The sequence below is a fragment of the Rissa tridactyla genome, chromosome 3 (assembly GCF_028500815.1).
Source record: "Rissa tridactyla isolate bRisTri1 chromosome 3, bRisTri1.patW.cur.20221130, whole genome shotgun sequence".
Taxonomy (NCBI): domain Eukaryota; kingdom Metazoa; phylum Chordata; class Aves; order Charadriiformes; family Laridae; genus Rissa; species Rissa tridactyla.
Window position 1 is genome coordinate 43,519,819 of NC_071468.1, and position 16,487 is coordinate 43,536,305.

The following is a 16,487-nucleotide window of genomic DNA, read 5'->3' on the forward strand; positions in this document are numbered from 1 at the left end:
TCATTCTGAATCATTTTAATGTTCGTACATCACAGCTGTTCAGAGCAGCTACAGGGTTTTGCCAGCTGAGCAAAAACTACCATTACTTTGCAAACTGAAGTTCAAACTGAAAAATAGCCTTGCAGAAGACTTTAACCTTTTTCCAAGATGACAGACAAACTAAAACTGTGACGAGTCAGTTTTAATTAGTTAGCTCTTCACATTAACTTTCTTAGCAGACACTGAAATATTCTGTTAAAAGTTCTTTCATGTTGTTTCAGGAGGCTAATCTAACAGAGAAAACAGAAAAACGACCCATCTTTCTATAAGAAAAATTAATGAAAATATGATCATTCTTACCAATTAATGAGTTTCAATGTAGGCGTTTAGGAAGATCTTCTGTTAATGTTACTATTTGTTCAACAGAAAGCATCCCATCAGATTAGAAACATTCATCATTTATTAATTGGTCAACTGGGTAGGAAATATTATGATTTTTATTGCATTGTGTCGAAATACTGATCCTTTTGTGCTAGGCACTGAACAACATGAGCAGGTGATACGTTACAGAGAATGGTGCCAGTTGACCATTAAAAAAAGAAAGCATTGAACCGAAACAAAACAAAACAATGAATTACTCTGTGTCGGTCAATCTGTCTGCCTTGGAGATACAGCACATCATAGAATAGATTATCACTTTAAAGTATCCTACACAAAGCCTCCACAAGGATCCACTAGGCTTAAGATTCCCAAGTAAATAATCAAAGGAGGAAGTATCTTACATTAGCATCCATAAATGGAAAAGCTTGAAGCTGAGTTTCCCACATATGCGTCATTCCTCTCAATGGAACAGGCTGGGAATTTGGACATTATACCTTAACAGTAACTGCACCTGCCTCTCAACCATGAAGGCTGAAGCCACTACCCACTTGCAGATATACACTCCTATTTGGACAAAATAGGCACATCCACAGGTTTGTAAATCCTGTGGTGATATCATATCCAGTATAAATCTTGGGATTTCAGGTGTAGAAACTACATCAATTAAAATCCCTTACTTTTTTACCAGTCACTACGGGCAAAAGGCAGGCTGTCACCTGAGGGAAAAGTCTACTAGTTTATCAGAGGTAATACTGTTCTCCAAGATACTACATTACGTTACCTCCTCCAGAATCTTTTGAAAACCTAGGTTATTGTTTCTTGTGACAAGGAAGAATAAGACCTTTTAACCTCTTTCACATCCTGAGGCCAACTGCACTCATTCTTTGTACACCTCACATTTACGATATGGTTTATCTTCTCGTCAAACTATGGAAACCTCACATCTTCCAGGAGAAAATTCTTTACGTTTTTCTCTTCTCGAAAGGGGAAGAATTCTTCTGCCATGTGAGCATCCAACAGAAGCCCTGCTTATTTTCCACCAAATTAGCCTTATATCACTGATAATGCTGCAGATGCTTGAGCTTCAGTTCCTAACAGCAGTTAGGAAGGTAAAGGGACTGAGAGGTAATCCTCACTATGATATCTCTGATAAATAACTTTCATATCATTCTCTCAAATATACTTCATCCATGCTGTGGCTAGTTTAACACCATCCACCACATAAAGGAAACTTATTCAATGGAAAAACAGCGCGCTGTCTCAATCCCAGTGTGCAAATTTTAACTGTCTTTACTGCCTAATCTACAGTAAAGCTCCAACCGCATCATCCTCCTTAGTTGGTTATATTTAAATAATGCTGCAATATATTTAAATTATTATTTAAATAGTCAAACACATATGTATAAATTTATATACTTAAAAAATACTCAAGACTGCATCCATAAGCTGAATGGCTCTTCCAGAATTAAAATATAACAGTATACTGAGGATTTTTTTAATGCAGTATATCAGTGTGATGGGCAGGAGCTTCTGAAGGACCATGGTCACTTGCAAGTAGAGTGCTCCGAGTCCCTTGCAGAAAGACAGATGGAAGGAAATCCAGATGGAAGGTTATTTGCCCACAGGAAATGGGAAGAAACAGTAGGAGCTAGGGGTCAAGGAGACAGAAGAAAAACCTGGTTCATTTGTATTGGGAATGGAAATGCTTCATGCTGCATTTCCCTTCTGTGTTGAGAAAGACATAGGTCTGGGTCATCTCCTGCTGGCACATGCAGAAGCAGAGTCACTAGAGCTGGGATCTGCACCAGGTCATACTGTTCTCCATTTTTTTGCCCAGAAGTGGTGCAGTAAGGGTTCAACTCCAGTACTTTTCCCAACTCTCTCTTCATTGCCCTGTAAATATATTTCAAATGCTGAATCTGGAATATGTCTAAGTTTTAGTAGCTTCATTAGTGTTCATTTCTGAAACTGGTAAAAAGTGGATACATGTACCTTCCTGAAGCCCACCGTATATTCATCTGTTATAAGTATGGAATGATTTCTCCAGGGAGAACATGAAAGGTGGATGAGGTCGTAATTTATTTTTTTTTAACATATATAACATGGAGCAGACATTAGAGATGTAACAAAAAACTGGCATCCTTCAGGCCCGATTCTGAAATTAAGTATTTAATCAGCCTTGTGTCGAAATATATTCTATTTTAATATGTTCTTTTATAATGCAGAACTGGAAAAAACATTTTTGCAGTGCTTTACAAAAACCAAAAGAAGGAAAACAAAAAACTTTCTTTTACAAAACCCTAAGAAGGAAAATGAGTGAAATTGCTCTGACTATCTAAGGGCTTTTTTTCTCTCAGATGACAGGCAAATACACAGTTTAGGGACAATCATAAAAAGATGTGAAGACCAATCATCCAACTTCCTAGATTTTACTGGTCACTATCACTTAAATTTCTTTCATCATTTCTTTATAATCAGAATACACAGTGTCAATTTTGCCCACTCTTTCCAGCTGACCTGAACTGAGAAAATAATGAAAAGGCGTTTCCAGCCCAGTTGTAATGACGCTATCCAAACAGTGGCAATGTGGTGCATTCAAGCAGCTGTACACTAAACTAAATCTTCATACATAAAAAACAGTGGAGTCCTGCATATATGTTTTTTATAATGAAATAAATTCACTATATCATTCAATTTAAGAATTGATTTATCTTATATAACTATACATAAAAGAGCAACAAGAAAATTCAAAGCTGAAGGACAAACCTTGAACGCTTGATTTTAACTTACAAAAAAACACAAAAAAAACCCCACATGCCCAAACAAACAAAAAAAATCACACAAAAAAACCCAGAAGCAAATGCTTACACAGCAGATAAGGAGCTATCCTTCTTTGGTTTCTTCTTTTCTCGAGCATCACTAAAATCGAGAGCAGCTTTGTCCATTCCTAGTAACTCACTGATCCTGTCACGGCCATAGAACTCACCATATTTATCCATGACCTAAAGTTAGGAGAAATATTCAAGATAATCAGTTGGATAGACTAGCAGTTTTTTAGCCTGGTTTCTGAAGACAAGAGGTTTAACATACATGATCTTTTTTCACTGTTTCCATCTGCCTATCATATTAGTCAGTAATTTTTTTTTTCTGCTCAATTGCAATCGATTCAATAGAGGCAAGATATGGCTGTCAAAGATAAGATGTTCCTACTCATTTAATGACAACAGGAAAAGGAAAGCAACCCAGCAGAAGGAGAATAACTAAATCAATATCATCACTGATAGAAAAAAAACAACACTGTGAGCTCACACAGGATGATGTTTTGAATATCCTAGCTATGTGAAAAGGTCTGATTAAAATCAGATTTCTCAAAGACAGTATTTGACCCTTACTGCTTATTCCTTTTAAGAAAGAAGATACATATTTATTCTGTTTAAAAAGTGTTTTTAAATAACCTGAGCATCTTGACCTTAACTTTTGGATTTCTTTTTTTTTCTGTTAAAAGGGATTATTTCACATTGAAATAGTCATGAAAAATGTCCTCACTTATTAACTAGTTCAAGTGAAAAATTTTTTGGTCTTATTTTTGTTAGTTAATAATGCAATGAAACTACAATACACTTAGAATATGTAGGAATCAAAAGGTCTTGAATAGAGATTTAGAGCTAAAAATGATTTTCAGTGAATTCAAACTATCACCCATCTCTTTCTTACAAAAGTCAACATATCTCTTGAGAAACTTTTCTGGAAATGAAGATTTACTTGCTGTCATTCTCACTGAACAAATAGCTCCTTCCTTCAAAAGAATATTCAAATAAACACAAAATTTTGGATAACAAGATTATAACTGAATGACTACTGCAGGTGAGGTGGTATTTTACCAGCTTACTAATAAACAATGCTTTAAATCTTTATTGATATTTTTACAGATTTTGAGAGACAAGCCTTCTTTGTTATATGCCTGAAAACAGTGCTTCATGACTGTGGATCATTCACTGGGCTGGGGATTTAAGTATATTTATATACAAATATCAATATATATAAAAAAAACATTCTTTGCAAAATACTGTATTTGAAGACACTTAAATCTGTGCAGAGAAGTTCTTCAGCCAAAGCTAAAGTACCAAACCTTCCACACAGTTTAAAACCATGCTCCTTTTCCTTTTAATAGGAACCTTCCTTGACCTACTAGATTGACAGAAGCAATGCAGAATTTTATCTTCCTTCTTAAGTACTCTGTGCAAGCTACTCCCTCCTCTTTGCTTAGATAGGCAGATAGAAATATGTATCTGACAACTTCAAATATGCAAAAATATACTTTCAACAGCAGAATGAAGACACAACTCAAAGCATTTTCAGACAGGTTGACCTAAAAGTGTTATGAAGCAGAAGAGCTACACTAGTATTTAACAGGACATGTTTCCAAAAGTTTGATTCAAGACTGGCATTAAATGGTGTGAAGGTGGGGTAAATCTGATCCAACAACATAAATACTCTCTTTTTCAATTGTGACCAAATGCTAGGAAGAGTATTCCTGTTGTAAGCTATGGTACAGACACAACATTTCTTTTCTAAGCGCAAGCTGAGAAAACTTTTGACGTAACAGTCATAAGAAATGAACTTCAACAGTCTCTGCTTACGGAGGACTATTTTTGAGAGAGAGAGAGAGAGAGAGACCCCGAGATTGTTAGGTTATGTGATAAAAGCTCATCTGCACAACCACAAAGGAGCACAGAGAGACAATGGTTGGGGGAGAGTCCAAAGAATACCCTGCCCAGTTACTCCCAGGCCCATCAGCCCATCAAAGGCCCTCCTCCTCAAGCCTAGAGAAGCACAGGGGCACAATGGCAGTCAGGAACTCGAAGAACAGACTCCCAGTGAACGGATACTCTGCCTGGTACCTCCCAGTGCTGTCCCAGGAGAGCCTCAGCCCCGGTATCCAGGTGTGAAACCCATCAAGATGAATCACTGGGAGTAGTTCTCCTGATCACCTTTCAGACTAAGAGGGCCACCCAGGGGTATGGGATACATTATGGGATGGTGAAGGAAGAGCATTTGGGGATCGCACAGAACCTGTTATTGGATGTTATGGGGAGGAAGCAAAGGTGGGAAAAAGGGAAGGGTTTAGATGATTTGGGGAGGAAAAACTGTGAGAAGATAGAATGGTAAGGGACAAAAAACAGCCAGAGCGTGTATGTAGTTTGCTGGTCAGTACAGTTGTCTGATATGCCCTGTGCCTAAATATCTCAATCTGTCCTATATTCTTATTAAATTCCTCTCTATAGCCCTCTCCTGGATGAGGGGCTCTCTATTCTGTGTGCTTGAATGTGAATACATAAATACACACAGACAAAACAATTTACATATATTGCAACATACATACAAGTGTACACAGAAATTCTCCACAGAATTTCATTAACGTATTTGAATTCCTGATCTATGCAGCAAGCTGTATGTAGAAAAAATTTGAAAGAATAACTACCCAAACAACATAAATGTAGTTGGAAACATGAAATGACTAAGGAATTCTGTGTATTTTGAAATGGTAAATACATAAATCTATACTGAATCAAAGTTATATTTCAAAGAAGTGGAGTCCACATTTCTTCAAACACGAAAATAAACATGCATTAAAACTTTATTTTAACTTCATATATATTTTTAAAAATAATCCTTACCTTTCTTTTCACAAATTTGTCCCAATAGTTATTTGGAAAAGACCTGAAAAGCACAGATAAACAAGATTACATTTTAGACAATCATGAGAAGATGCGGTAGTTACTAAGATGTCATAAAAATTACAAACTAATTTTGTTTCTAAGAGGCTCGTTGTTGTTACTCTCAACAGCTAGTCATTTGTGAAGTCATTGGAATGAAAGTTGCCAAATGGCTACCATGTTAATGTGGCTGGGAAAGAGCAGCAGAGCCAATGCCTGCAGACAAGCTTCTAAAGCAGTTGGTTCACACAGTCCCACCAGGCAGAGAGCTGGGACTTTAAATATGTTTCTAAAGGAAAGCCTTCAAGAGATACTAAAAGGATCCAAAGAACAGCTCACTCTCAAACTGGCAGGAATACACCATCATCACTGTGCTTGCCAAAAGAAATTAATTGTAATTCTTTTTCCTTTATGGAACAGAAATAATTTTAAAACAAAAACCTGGGAATGAAGAAGATTAAAAAGTAACAGTAAACATTAGCATTACAGGTGCCTGAAATATTTTGTATGTCCTTGCTAGAAATATATCCCTTACAATTGTTTATTTCAGACAAGCTGGATGATCAACTATTTGTAGAGACTGAAGAACAATTCCATGCAAAGCTATAAAAAGACAGAGTAGATAAAAAACTCACTGTGTGTTGATTACAAGTCTATCCCACTGTCCCTTAATATCATCTTCTGATGGCTGTTCAGTTATATACAGCCCATCGAATTCCAATTTCCTTGCCACTTCTTTTTCTCTCTTAAAAATAACCAGTGGAACCTGCAGTTGAAAAAAATATCAGGAATTATTTAAAATGCACTGACATGTCTGTAAATTTTTAAGAAAAGATGGTTGTTATGAAAAGTTAAGTATGTGTCCTGGTTTGAGAGAGCATCTGTCGTTCGTTTAGTGGACAGCACAGCCTAAATTACAGCAGTATGAAAACTGAACAAAGCAAAAATAGTATTTAAAAACATTAAAAGCATTGACAACTGCAAAGGTATAGATGCACAAGGACCAGGTCACTCAGAATCATATAACTACAGTGCACCACACAGTTGTAAAAAGATGGCCAAACACACTGAAAAGGCATCTTTCAAATAAAAATAGTTCATCAGTTCAATGGAGCTATTAAAGACAGTCAAGTGAAAGACAGCTAAAATTAAAGTAATTTTTAAATGCTTAGAAATTCTAATTCCAAAATATTAATTTGGGATCACTCTTTTGGATTGCATTTTGATACCCAGAGGGTTTAGAGGTTGCCTTTCATTTGTTAAAGCACTCAAGGTTTCACAATGGAAGGCAAAGTGGTTTTACAGCAGAGAGCAAAGACTGTAAGCAGTAAAAAGAAAAATCCTTAAATCACATTCCATATACTTGGTTTGTGCTGTGTAGTTCGTTGCCACCAGCTGAGACATCTGAGCAGTAAGGATCAGGTTTTACCTACAATTCTCTTATCAGCTGGATGACTTTCAAAAGTACATTCTGAGAAGGCAGATGTAACTAGTGGTCCCCGTGGAGTGGGTTTTTCTTAGAAATCCATTACCAACAAAAAATAAACCCTACTCTTCTCTGGAACTATTTCACAGATCCGCAGAATTCACCCACTCTGCACTACCCACCTTGACTGTATTACTACACTCAAGACTGGACATGAGTATAGTGACATAGTAATAATAAAGATTAGACTACTCAAGCAACATTGCATTAGATACAATAACAATAGTTCCAATCTTATTTTCACAAAGCTAATGGAAAAAAATTAGTGGATTTCGTGCAATCTCCCAAAGCAAACATATCATACGCAGACCTGTAGTTATGAAGATTTTTAATCCTGAAAGCAGTATATCTCAGACAGAGACCAAAACTATATTTGGTCTTTTCTTCAGGGTTTCAGAATTGGAAAGAAGGCAATTCATTATGGCAAATAATGCTAATAATGTCTTTCCCTTCTAGCCAGAGAATAAATGTAGTTTGAAAAAAACAATGTGGGAAAGTAACATAAAAAGTCATAGTGGGGAAAAAAAAAGCTATGAGGTGGGAGAATAGGACATCTCAAAAGCCAGAAATTGAAGTTTTCATGCTGCATGCCAACCAGTGAAACAGGAAAACGTGTTTTAGTATTTATTGACCTGCAGAGATGCTTAAGGTGGAGATGAAAAATCAACCACTTAATGCAGTAGTATGATGACCATTTGCCTCAATTACAAATACAGATCAGGTCTTCTTAGCATAGAAAAAGTATTATCCATTAAAAGAGGAAAAGAAAAATAGCAAGGCCCCCATAAAACCTTAATAAAGAAATTATAATTGTAAGGACAAATAAGCAGCGATACTGGGTCACAGGAAAGGTCCATTTAATTTAGTACTATCTTGCACTTTGACCTATAGTTTTTGCCTCAGGAAGAGTGTAAAAATGGGGGAAGAACATCTCAGAAATACTCCTCAGCTCCAGAGATGTATGGCATTTGGTCTTCCTAAACCAGAAGCAGCATTTTGCCATTAAAGGTGGCATCTTTATTTCTTACATCCTTAACAGAGATCTTCTGCATGATATTCTTTTCAAAGTTGCTTAAGTTCCTGCCAAAATACTACCACCAGAGGGTATATTAAAAGCAGACATTGTCTGTAGCCACAACATGCAGTAGTGGTAGTCCAAAGTGCTACATGCTTTTCAAATGACCCAGCTGACAGACTAGTAATGCAGACACTGTCATCTAGCTTCCTCTGGCCATGTGCGTTCACAGCTTGTCTTTGACAGTCACAAGCAGCTTCTGGTACAGGTCACTGCTGTACTGTCTGGCTGACAAGGTAACAATGCAAATGCTGATCCTTTGATCCAGTGTCAGCCCAGCAAATCAGGCTCTGGCCTGTAACTTCCTGAATTTGTGAATTTGTCCTGAAAGGTGACACATCACCTAACACACAATTTCTGTGTATGTTACACTAACAGAATAGAGTTTCTTTACATGGTCCCTCAACCTGCTTAAGCAAAATTGTTATGACTTTGTTCCAATTTATACCACTCAATGGACAAAAAAGTTGGGAGCTAGAAGAAAAAACAATGCTCAGTTTTTCTTACTTTCAAACAGTAATACCCTATGATGCAGAAGAATGAGATGACTGTGTGTAGGATGGCCAAAATCCGCAGCGTGGGCTCCATGTAGCCACTGCTTTCTTCCAGGACATAATGCACAGCAATGACCCTCTGGTTGTCACCTTCCAGGCTGTCCAACTTGTTATCTTCACCAGCAGATACCACAGGAACTTCCTTTTCTTCTGTCACAGCAGAGGTGGAGACCTGTTTAAATCACTTGATCTTAATATTGCAGCTGTATACCTTTGACAGGAGCTTTAGACTACTATAAGCTAAGTAATATAACTGAAAACAATGATACCAAGGACAACATAATTGTGAGGAAATAATTTTTTGCATAAAAATGTCCACAGAGACCTTTTCATCTTGTTACATCATTCTGTGATAGTATGCATTTTCTCTTTTTTTCACTCTCTGTCTATGGTAGCAAATTTGGACCGTGCTGAATTTTTTCACCTCAAATTCAAGAAAGAGCATAGCCCTCTCAGAAGAAACCTAGTTAACTCCTGACATTCCCACATGTAGTCTTTATCAGATGGGCTCTGCCAAAAACTGATTCAAGTCTGAAGACTCTAGAGTTGTATTAACGATACTAAAAGTCTTGACAAAGAAGAACATCGGTATTCTAGGCAGATTAAGATGACGTGACTTCTCCTTGCTATACACGCCCTCTCAGGGGAGTATAATGGCACAAGAAAACATCCCAGCTGACATGTATTAGTTTTAAGTTGCCAGTGCAGGTTGGGCTTGTCTGAGTCGCTGTACTGTGAAATGGAGCATCTGAGCCACAGGTACGCCTTTCAGTCTGCTGCCTCTGTCACAGCACAGAACTTTGTAAGTAGCTATTTGTGTACTGGAAGTCTATTATTACTTCCTAAAAACACTTTTGCTCTTACCGTGTTAGATCTCTGAAGCGGCATTATGAAGCAGGTATTTAAACTGTTAGGCTAGGCAGTTTTACCGTAGTACACTATCTACAAAACCTAAATGCTTTTCAGTATACAACTTGAAAAGTAATATTTTGAGAAGTTTATACCTTATAGAAAAGCAGGATGAAGTTGATGGCAAAAGCAACAAACAACGCCAACATCCTCATGTTGTAAAAGTTTCGCGCAAAATAATTCTGAAAATAGACACAGAACATAAATACACTTTGCCTAATAATAATACCACAATCATTATAAGGTTGTTGCATGGGGTTTTTTTGTTTGTTTGTTCTTCTATGGAGCTTTTAAATAGCATTATAAATGGGTGGGGGGGGTATGGTGTGGAAATCAAACATTTTGACTGATATATTGTACAAATTCTCTCCTACACCATATGTGCAATAATGGATAAAGGACCTTCTGTTTCACTCCACGCAGAAAGGGCTGAAGGATTTCCAGTTGCCTCTTACATCTTGTCATTATCTTCTCAATACACTTAGAGACAACACAGAGACATCACAATGCAATAGTACTATAATAGTAATACAGAGATCTGTCTTCCCTGTCCCTCAATATTCTTGCATATAGCAAATTGTTACTTTTACCAAGAAAGAAAAATGTCTACATATGAGTTTATTTTAAGTCTTTTTCTATTCAAAAATCAGTTGTGTTTTTACCAGTTCAGCAAAAAGTTCATCTGTGACCTAAGTACCATGAGTAGAAAGCTTTTCTTACATTATAATGCTGTTGAAAGGATTGCAGAAATCTACCTTTTCCCTTCCTGACAATTCACAAACCTTTCTAGAACACATTTTGAATGCTTTAAATATCACATAGGAATTCCTCCATTTTTCAGCTATTAGTGAATTATTAAATGAGACTATTAGAAGAAAAATTAAATAAAATTCACATAATTGCTACATGATTAGCCTAAAAAGTGAATCTGAGTTCAAAATCAAAACTTAAATACCCAGTTCCTTATTAAGATTGCGACTGCAGTTTTGCAATGTTACTCATGTTAGAAGTAGGCTGTCCCTACATAATTCTATCTACTAGATATATAGCATAGCTGTATTTCTTTGGGCTTTGCATTTCACACTAGCCTCACAGAATATGTCTGGAATCTCATAGCTAATAAAAGCATGGATTTTAGATAGTTCTAGAGCAAACTCAGGGGTATCATATTTTACTGAGACACTCTCAGATACAGTTATACTATTTTAATTAGTCTTAATTTCCACAGGTTTTGAAATGTTTCTCAAATAATAACTTGCTATTTCACAAAAAAATCTGTAACATCTTTTCTTATGAGTTCTAGGCTAAGCATCTTATCTTAATAAATTCTTTTTGTAGGAGAGCTTGTCATTTCCCAAAGTTGTGTCTCAGGGAAAAAGAAATTTGTGACATTTTATTCACATAAAAACGTATGACTGCTTACCATGGTGGACAGGCATCTTTGAAGGTCTGGGTTTTGGACAATAACTGTCTTCCTAAGAATTAATATCTTGTCTACTAAGATATTTGTGTGTTTCTCGTCTCTAACATTCCAGTTAAAGCTTTGGTTTTATGTCCTTTTTATGGATAATGGCGGATAGAAAAATGAAGTTCACCAGATGCAAATTTGTCTTTGGTAGAATAATACCATGGTACACATCCTTGCCAACAGCTGAACACATAGTTTAGAGAACAACTTACAAGAAGCTTCTGCTGGTATGCAATGATTTTCTTCCAGAAAGCTGATTCCTGAACTTCGGGTTCTCCGTATCTGTGAGTATGAAGCTGTCTTAATTTCTGTTTCCCTTTGTCTTCCTTGGCTTTCTCTTCTTTTTCTCCATCTTCTCCTCTTGAGACACAAATGAAGCCAAAATAATATATCAAGTTAATAAAACTGCTAAATAAAAAATTAAAGCCATGCCCTGAAAGAGGCCATTGCATCTTTTCATGAGGCTCAAGTAGTCATGACTCATGCAGTTCACATACACAAATAACAAGGACACATATCCCCCTTCAGCCCAAAGCGCTGGCAAGGGTGACAGTCTGGTTAAGTTTACAGATAATTAAACTTACTTGTATGGCACCCTGAAGTGAGGATGCTAACTGGTAGAGGCAGCTAATCAAGAGTCTGCCAACCTTATTACCTGAGGGCCTGCTTCATAACTGTGCAGCTAATACTTATACCGACAAACGTCTGTAAGCTGACAGCTGTATGTCTGTATGAGTGCCTATATGTCTAAGTGCTCCCCTCCAACCTCATGCACTTGAACTATTTGGTTCCCACACAGGCTGCCAAAAACTTTGTTTCTTCTTGCATTTACAAGCCACACCTAAAATTTTAAATTCTGCATTTCTGCCCACCTAAGGAATTCATAAGTACCCACTCCAGGAGGGGACAGGAATAAGAAAGCTTGACAGCATTCAGTGTGTGATTATCACCATGCTACCCAATTACAGAAAGTCATAGTTAGTGGGCTGCCTTCTCCAAACATATGATTCTAAGGAACTGTGAATTATCTTGGAAGATAATTTGACCTGACAGCATGATAGATGAAAGGATCACAGAATTCCATTTGAAGCCAAACCAGAGAGGCAACTTACAAGTTACATTATTAATTTATCTATACCTATCTACAAACAGAATAACTGATGTCCTAAGCTGCTTCTCTTACTAGAATACACTCGACAAACTTTCACTTGAAAGTTTGTCTTATGTTAGGAGTGGCTTCAGGGCAGCTAACAGTGCCAGGCACTGCACTCCTCACAGAGAATACAGGCATCACTGCAACTCACACGGTCAAGCAGAGCAATCAAGACTGAAGTGACCTTCAAAAGTCAGCAAGATTCTCCTTCACGAAGTTATACTGGCTTCGTTAGAAATTTGCTGCAGTCATTAGGAAGAAGAGTTTTTACTGGCAAGTGTTTATCATCCGAGGAGAGCAATAAGAATAGAGCTTGAGATTAAGGGACCTGCTTAGAATTTTGACAGTGACATATCAGCTACAGGAACCATACATGTATCAGAATTGCACATGTATCAGGAACCATAAAATACAGGGATGGAGTGCCATATTTTTTATTCATTAAAACCAAACACGATGGTTTGCCTTCCACTATTATCATTCTAAACTAATCTCATTAACATTAGATTTTAACATTGATCATTTATCAAATTCTAACATTTGTTCGTCATAAAGATGTGAGAGTACTCAGTAATTCATTACAATTACATTGGAATATTAAGGTTTTGCAAAGTCCAAATAACTCAAAACAGGTCATAGCAAATGAGAGAGGCAAAACAGATTAAGTCTCTACCATTGATGGATAACAGGCCTCTGGAATCCAGATGCTCTTACAATTTTTTCAAGAGATTTTATTCTAAGCTTTCAGACTTGCCAAGAAAAACTTAATCAAACAGATTATAAAATAAATTAAATCGCCATTACAAAGGAATGCTGCTGGAAGAAGGAAATTCATAAAATCTCTGAGTGATGTATTTACATGGCATTTCCTTCCAAATGTGTACGGACGTGGAGGACAGTTAAAAAAAAATCCTAACTGTGGAACGTGAACAGACACAAAATTAAAGGCACAGAAGTAAGAGTACAAATCGTGCTGGTTTTTCAGTGAAACACACCACGTTTTGTAGGATCACAGGTTAAAGTAATACATACTCTGCTTTTTCAGGTTCAGATTTTGTTTCCTCCTTCTCTTCCTTTTCATCTTCTTTCACCTGCTCCTATAGAAAGTCAGATAAAAAAAAAGGGTCTAAACTTTATTATGTAGTACAGAGTTAGTTAAAAGGATACACAGAGTGCAGAATTTTAAACAATTGAAACCCAGAGAGAAGACGATCCTTCATTCACATTAACAAAGAGACATTTTAACACTGAATTAAAAGCAAACCAAAACACGATGTATGTAGAGAAGGCTGCGGTAATTCAAGTTTATGACGTCAGAGACGGTAAATACCAGCAATTATATGTGATTCCTTAAAAAATATGTCACAAAACCTAGAAAAACATAGATAAAAGTTTTGTTTCATGACTACACATAATATATGAAAGAGAGAAACACACAGCAGAAATAAAAGATACAATTACCTGGACTTTTTCCTGCACCTCAGGCATTGGAGCTAAGGAGGGAGTGCTCAGTAAATCACTCAAACCAGCATTTGGATTGTGAGGGATCAATTTATACTGTCCACCTTCTCGTTTCAAATCCAAACCAAATATATCTGAGAGAAGATCACTCTCCTCTGATAAAGTTCTCAGATCTGTCAAGTCTTCTGTAGGCAACGCAGCTTCTGTGGGCTTCCTCTCCCCCTCTTCTCCTTCCCCACGCACCTCATCCTGAGTGGGATCTGGCATATTGGCTAGCAGTTCAGCCACCTTGATTTTCTTTGCTCCTTCTACTAGGCTTCCTCCAAGTAGCAAACTGCATATGATGCGAAAGAAGCCCCGAACAACGCTACAAGCAAAATGTAGTAAGCCCATCAAGATGCTCCAATAGGAAGAAAACAAAGCCATGACCATGTCCTTCATGGTCATTTTCTTCACTTTTTTCATCTGTTTCTTTAGGCTTTTCATGCTGAGCATTTTCATAAGAGTCATTAAATTATGCTTGAGAGCTACTAATGCTGACTTCATGGTCACGAGAGAGAAGAAACCCATTCTAGGATCCTGTTCCTCAGGCTTATCTTTCTCATTCTCCTCTTTATTTGCTGACCTTTCATTCAGATCTGACTCAGAGATCTGGGCAGCCAGTTGCATTTCAAAAATGGTATCCTCACAGAAATTAACAAAAAGCTCCATCTTTTCTTTCTCCCCGCCTTCATTTACAACATCAAATATAAATTGTCTCTTTGACTCTTTTACCTGAGGTTTCTCCCACTGAGTCCGACTTGACTCACTTATTTCAAAATAAACTCGTTCAATGCGCTTTGCACTGCCCATGATTTCTATGCGTCCAAGAAAAGGCTGAAAGTAGTTCAGCACACTCTCTGACAGTTCAAGAAAAGTTTGCAAGCGGGTATCATGGGGCATGTGTTCTGACAGGTTGGTCAGGAGAACAGCAACATTGAAACCAATGTCTTTGGCAGGTTCGTGGAATCGTTTCACAAACTCCTCATAGTCCAGAGTCTCATTCTCATCTGTTTCAGCGCATGATAGCAGAAACTCAGTTTCTGACTGGGTGTAATGCTTATGGCTTTCCATTGCCTTGTGAAAATCCCTCTTTGAAATTATCCCTTTACCGTCAGGGTCATATTCTTTAAATGCATCAGAGGAAGTCAAATCCTTCAATTTCAAGAACATATCAAAAAATTTCAGAATCATCTCCACATTGTTGGACGATTCCACAAGCATATCGACCATCTGCTTGCCAATAGTTCCATTCACAACATTACCTAGATGTGATGACATAAAGTTAGAGATGCTGATGGTAACAAATGTTTTGGCAAAGAAAAGTGTATAATAATGGCTAGTGAAATAATCAAACTGTAAGAATGATAAACTATTGGATAACGCACTCACATGAGAGCCATCTGTAAAATCAGAAATCTTTTACTAATAACAATACCCTGAGACTTGGAAAAAACGCAAGTGACTAAGTATTTGCCATTGTTTGCCATTAAAGAAATTAAGAGCTAACAAGCCCTACAGAGAGACATATGTTACATTTAACACAGTACTAAACACAAGGCAATTTAGACACATTAGTTAGGATGAGTAGCTCAGTAATAGTAAGGTTGCTCATGAAATACAGCCTACATTACTAAGAATTTACTTTCCTTCTCAGTGACCTTCTACGAGCAAAGCAGTAGCAACACACACTACACTGCAAGTTATGCTGCATTTACTGCCTTCCCAGTTCTTTCAGGAAAATAAATGTGACTGGATACATGCAAGAAGCAAAAAGGAAAACCAGATCTTTGTATCATCTATGTGTATGTCTGGTTAGTCTAGAATCAGAAGCACTAATACAATACCAAGAAGGCGCTAAAGAAATAGTAGTATTTCTTGATAATGATCACATTCTCTGGGGATTCATAATTTCAAGTACTAGCTATAAAAGGACTTGAAGCTGGTCACTAAACAAATCTTTATGGCTGAGATCACTACCAAAATAAATGCAATATAGTAAAGGTGTTAATAAAATGGCTGATAAATGGTTCAGTTCCTAGAACTCAAGATTCCGACTTCAATAGTAAAAAAACTTTTCACCTAAGGCAGAAGAGAAGCCAAGTTCACGGAAACAATGTAAAACTTCTCCCAGAGCTGGATTTTATACAATTATGTCATTCAGAATTAATATAAACTATATCAACTACACTATATAATCTACCATTCACTTTAAGATCTAACAACTCTTCTTACAATTGAGACATGAAAATTAAAGTCCCAAAG

The 16,487-nt window shown here is 37.0% G+C and overlaps 1 protein-coding gene across 4 annotated transcripts in view; it reads right to left on the reverse strand.

The window, feature by feature from the left end:
• Window positions 1–16,487, reverse strand: part of RYR2 (ryanodine receptor 2) — a 427,534-nt gene that overhangs the window by 17,229 nt on the left and 393,818 nt on the right. For all 4 annotated transcript variants that reach the window (XM_054193733.1, XM_054193732.1, XM_054193731.1 and 1 more), the window contains 8 exons: window positions 14,184–15,487; window positions 13,755–13,819; window positions 11,782–11,929; window positions 10,197–10,283; window positions 9,146–9,364; window positions 6,713–6,843; window positions 6,039–6,081; window positions 3,229–3,362 (listed from right to left, as the gene is read on the reverse strand). In XM_054193733.1, coding sequence (XP_054049708.1) covers window positions 3,229–3,362; window positions 6,039–6,081; window positions 6,713–6,843; window positions 9,146–9,364; window positions 10,197–10,283; window positions 11,782–11,929; window positions 13,755–13,819; window positions 14,184–15,487 — 2,131 coding nt within the window. The remainder of the gene's footprint in view (window positions 1–3,228; window positions 3,363–6,038; window positions 6,082–6,712; window positions 6,844–9,145; window positions 9,365–10,196; window positions 10,284–11,781; window positions 11,930–13,754; window positions 13,820–14,183; window positions 15,488–16,487) is intronic.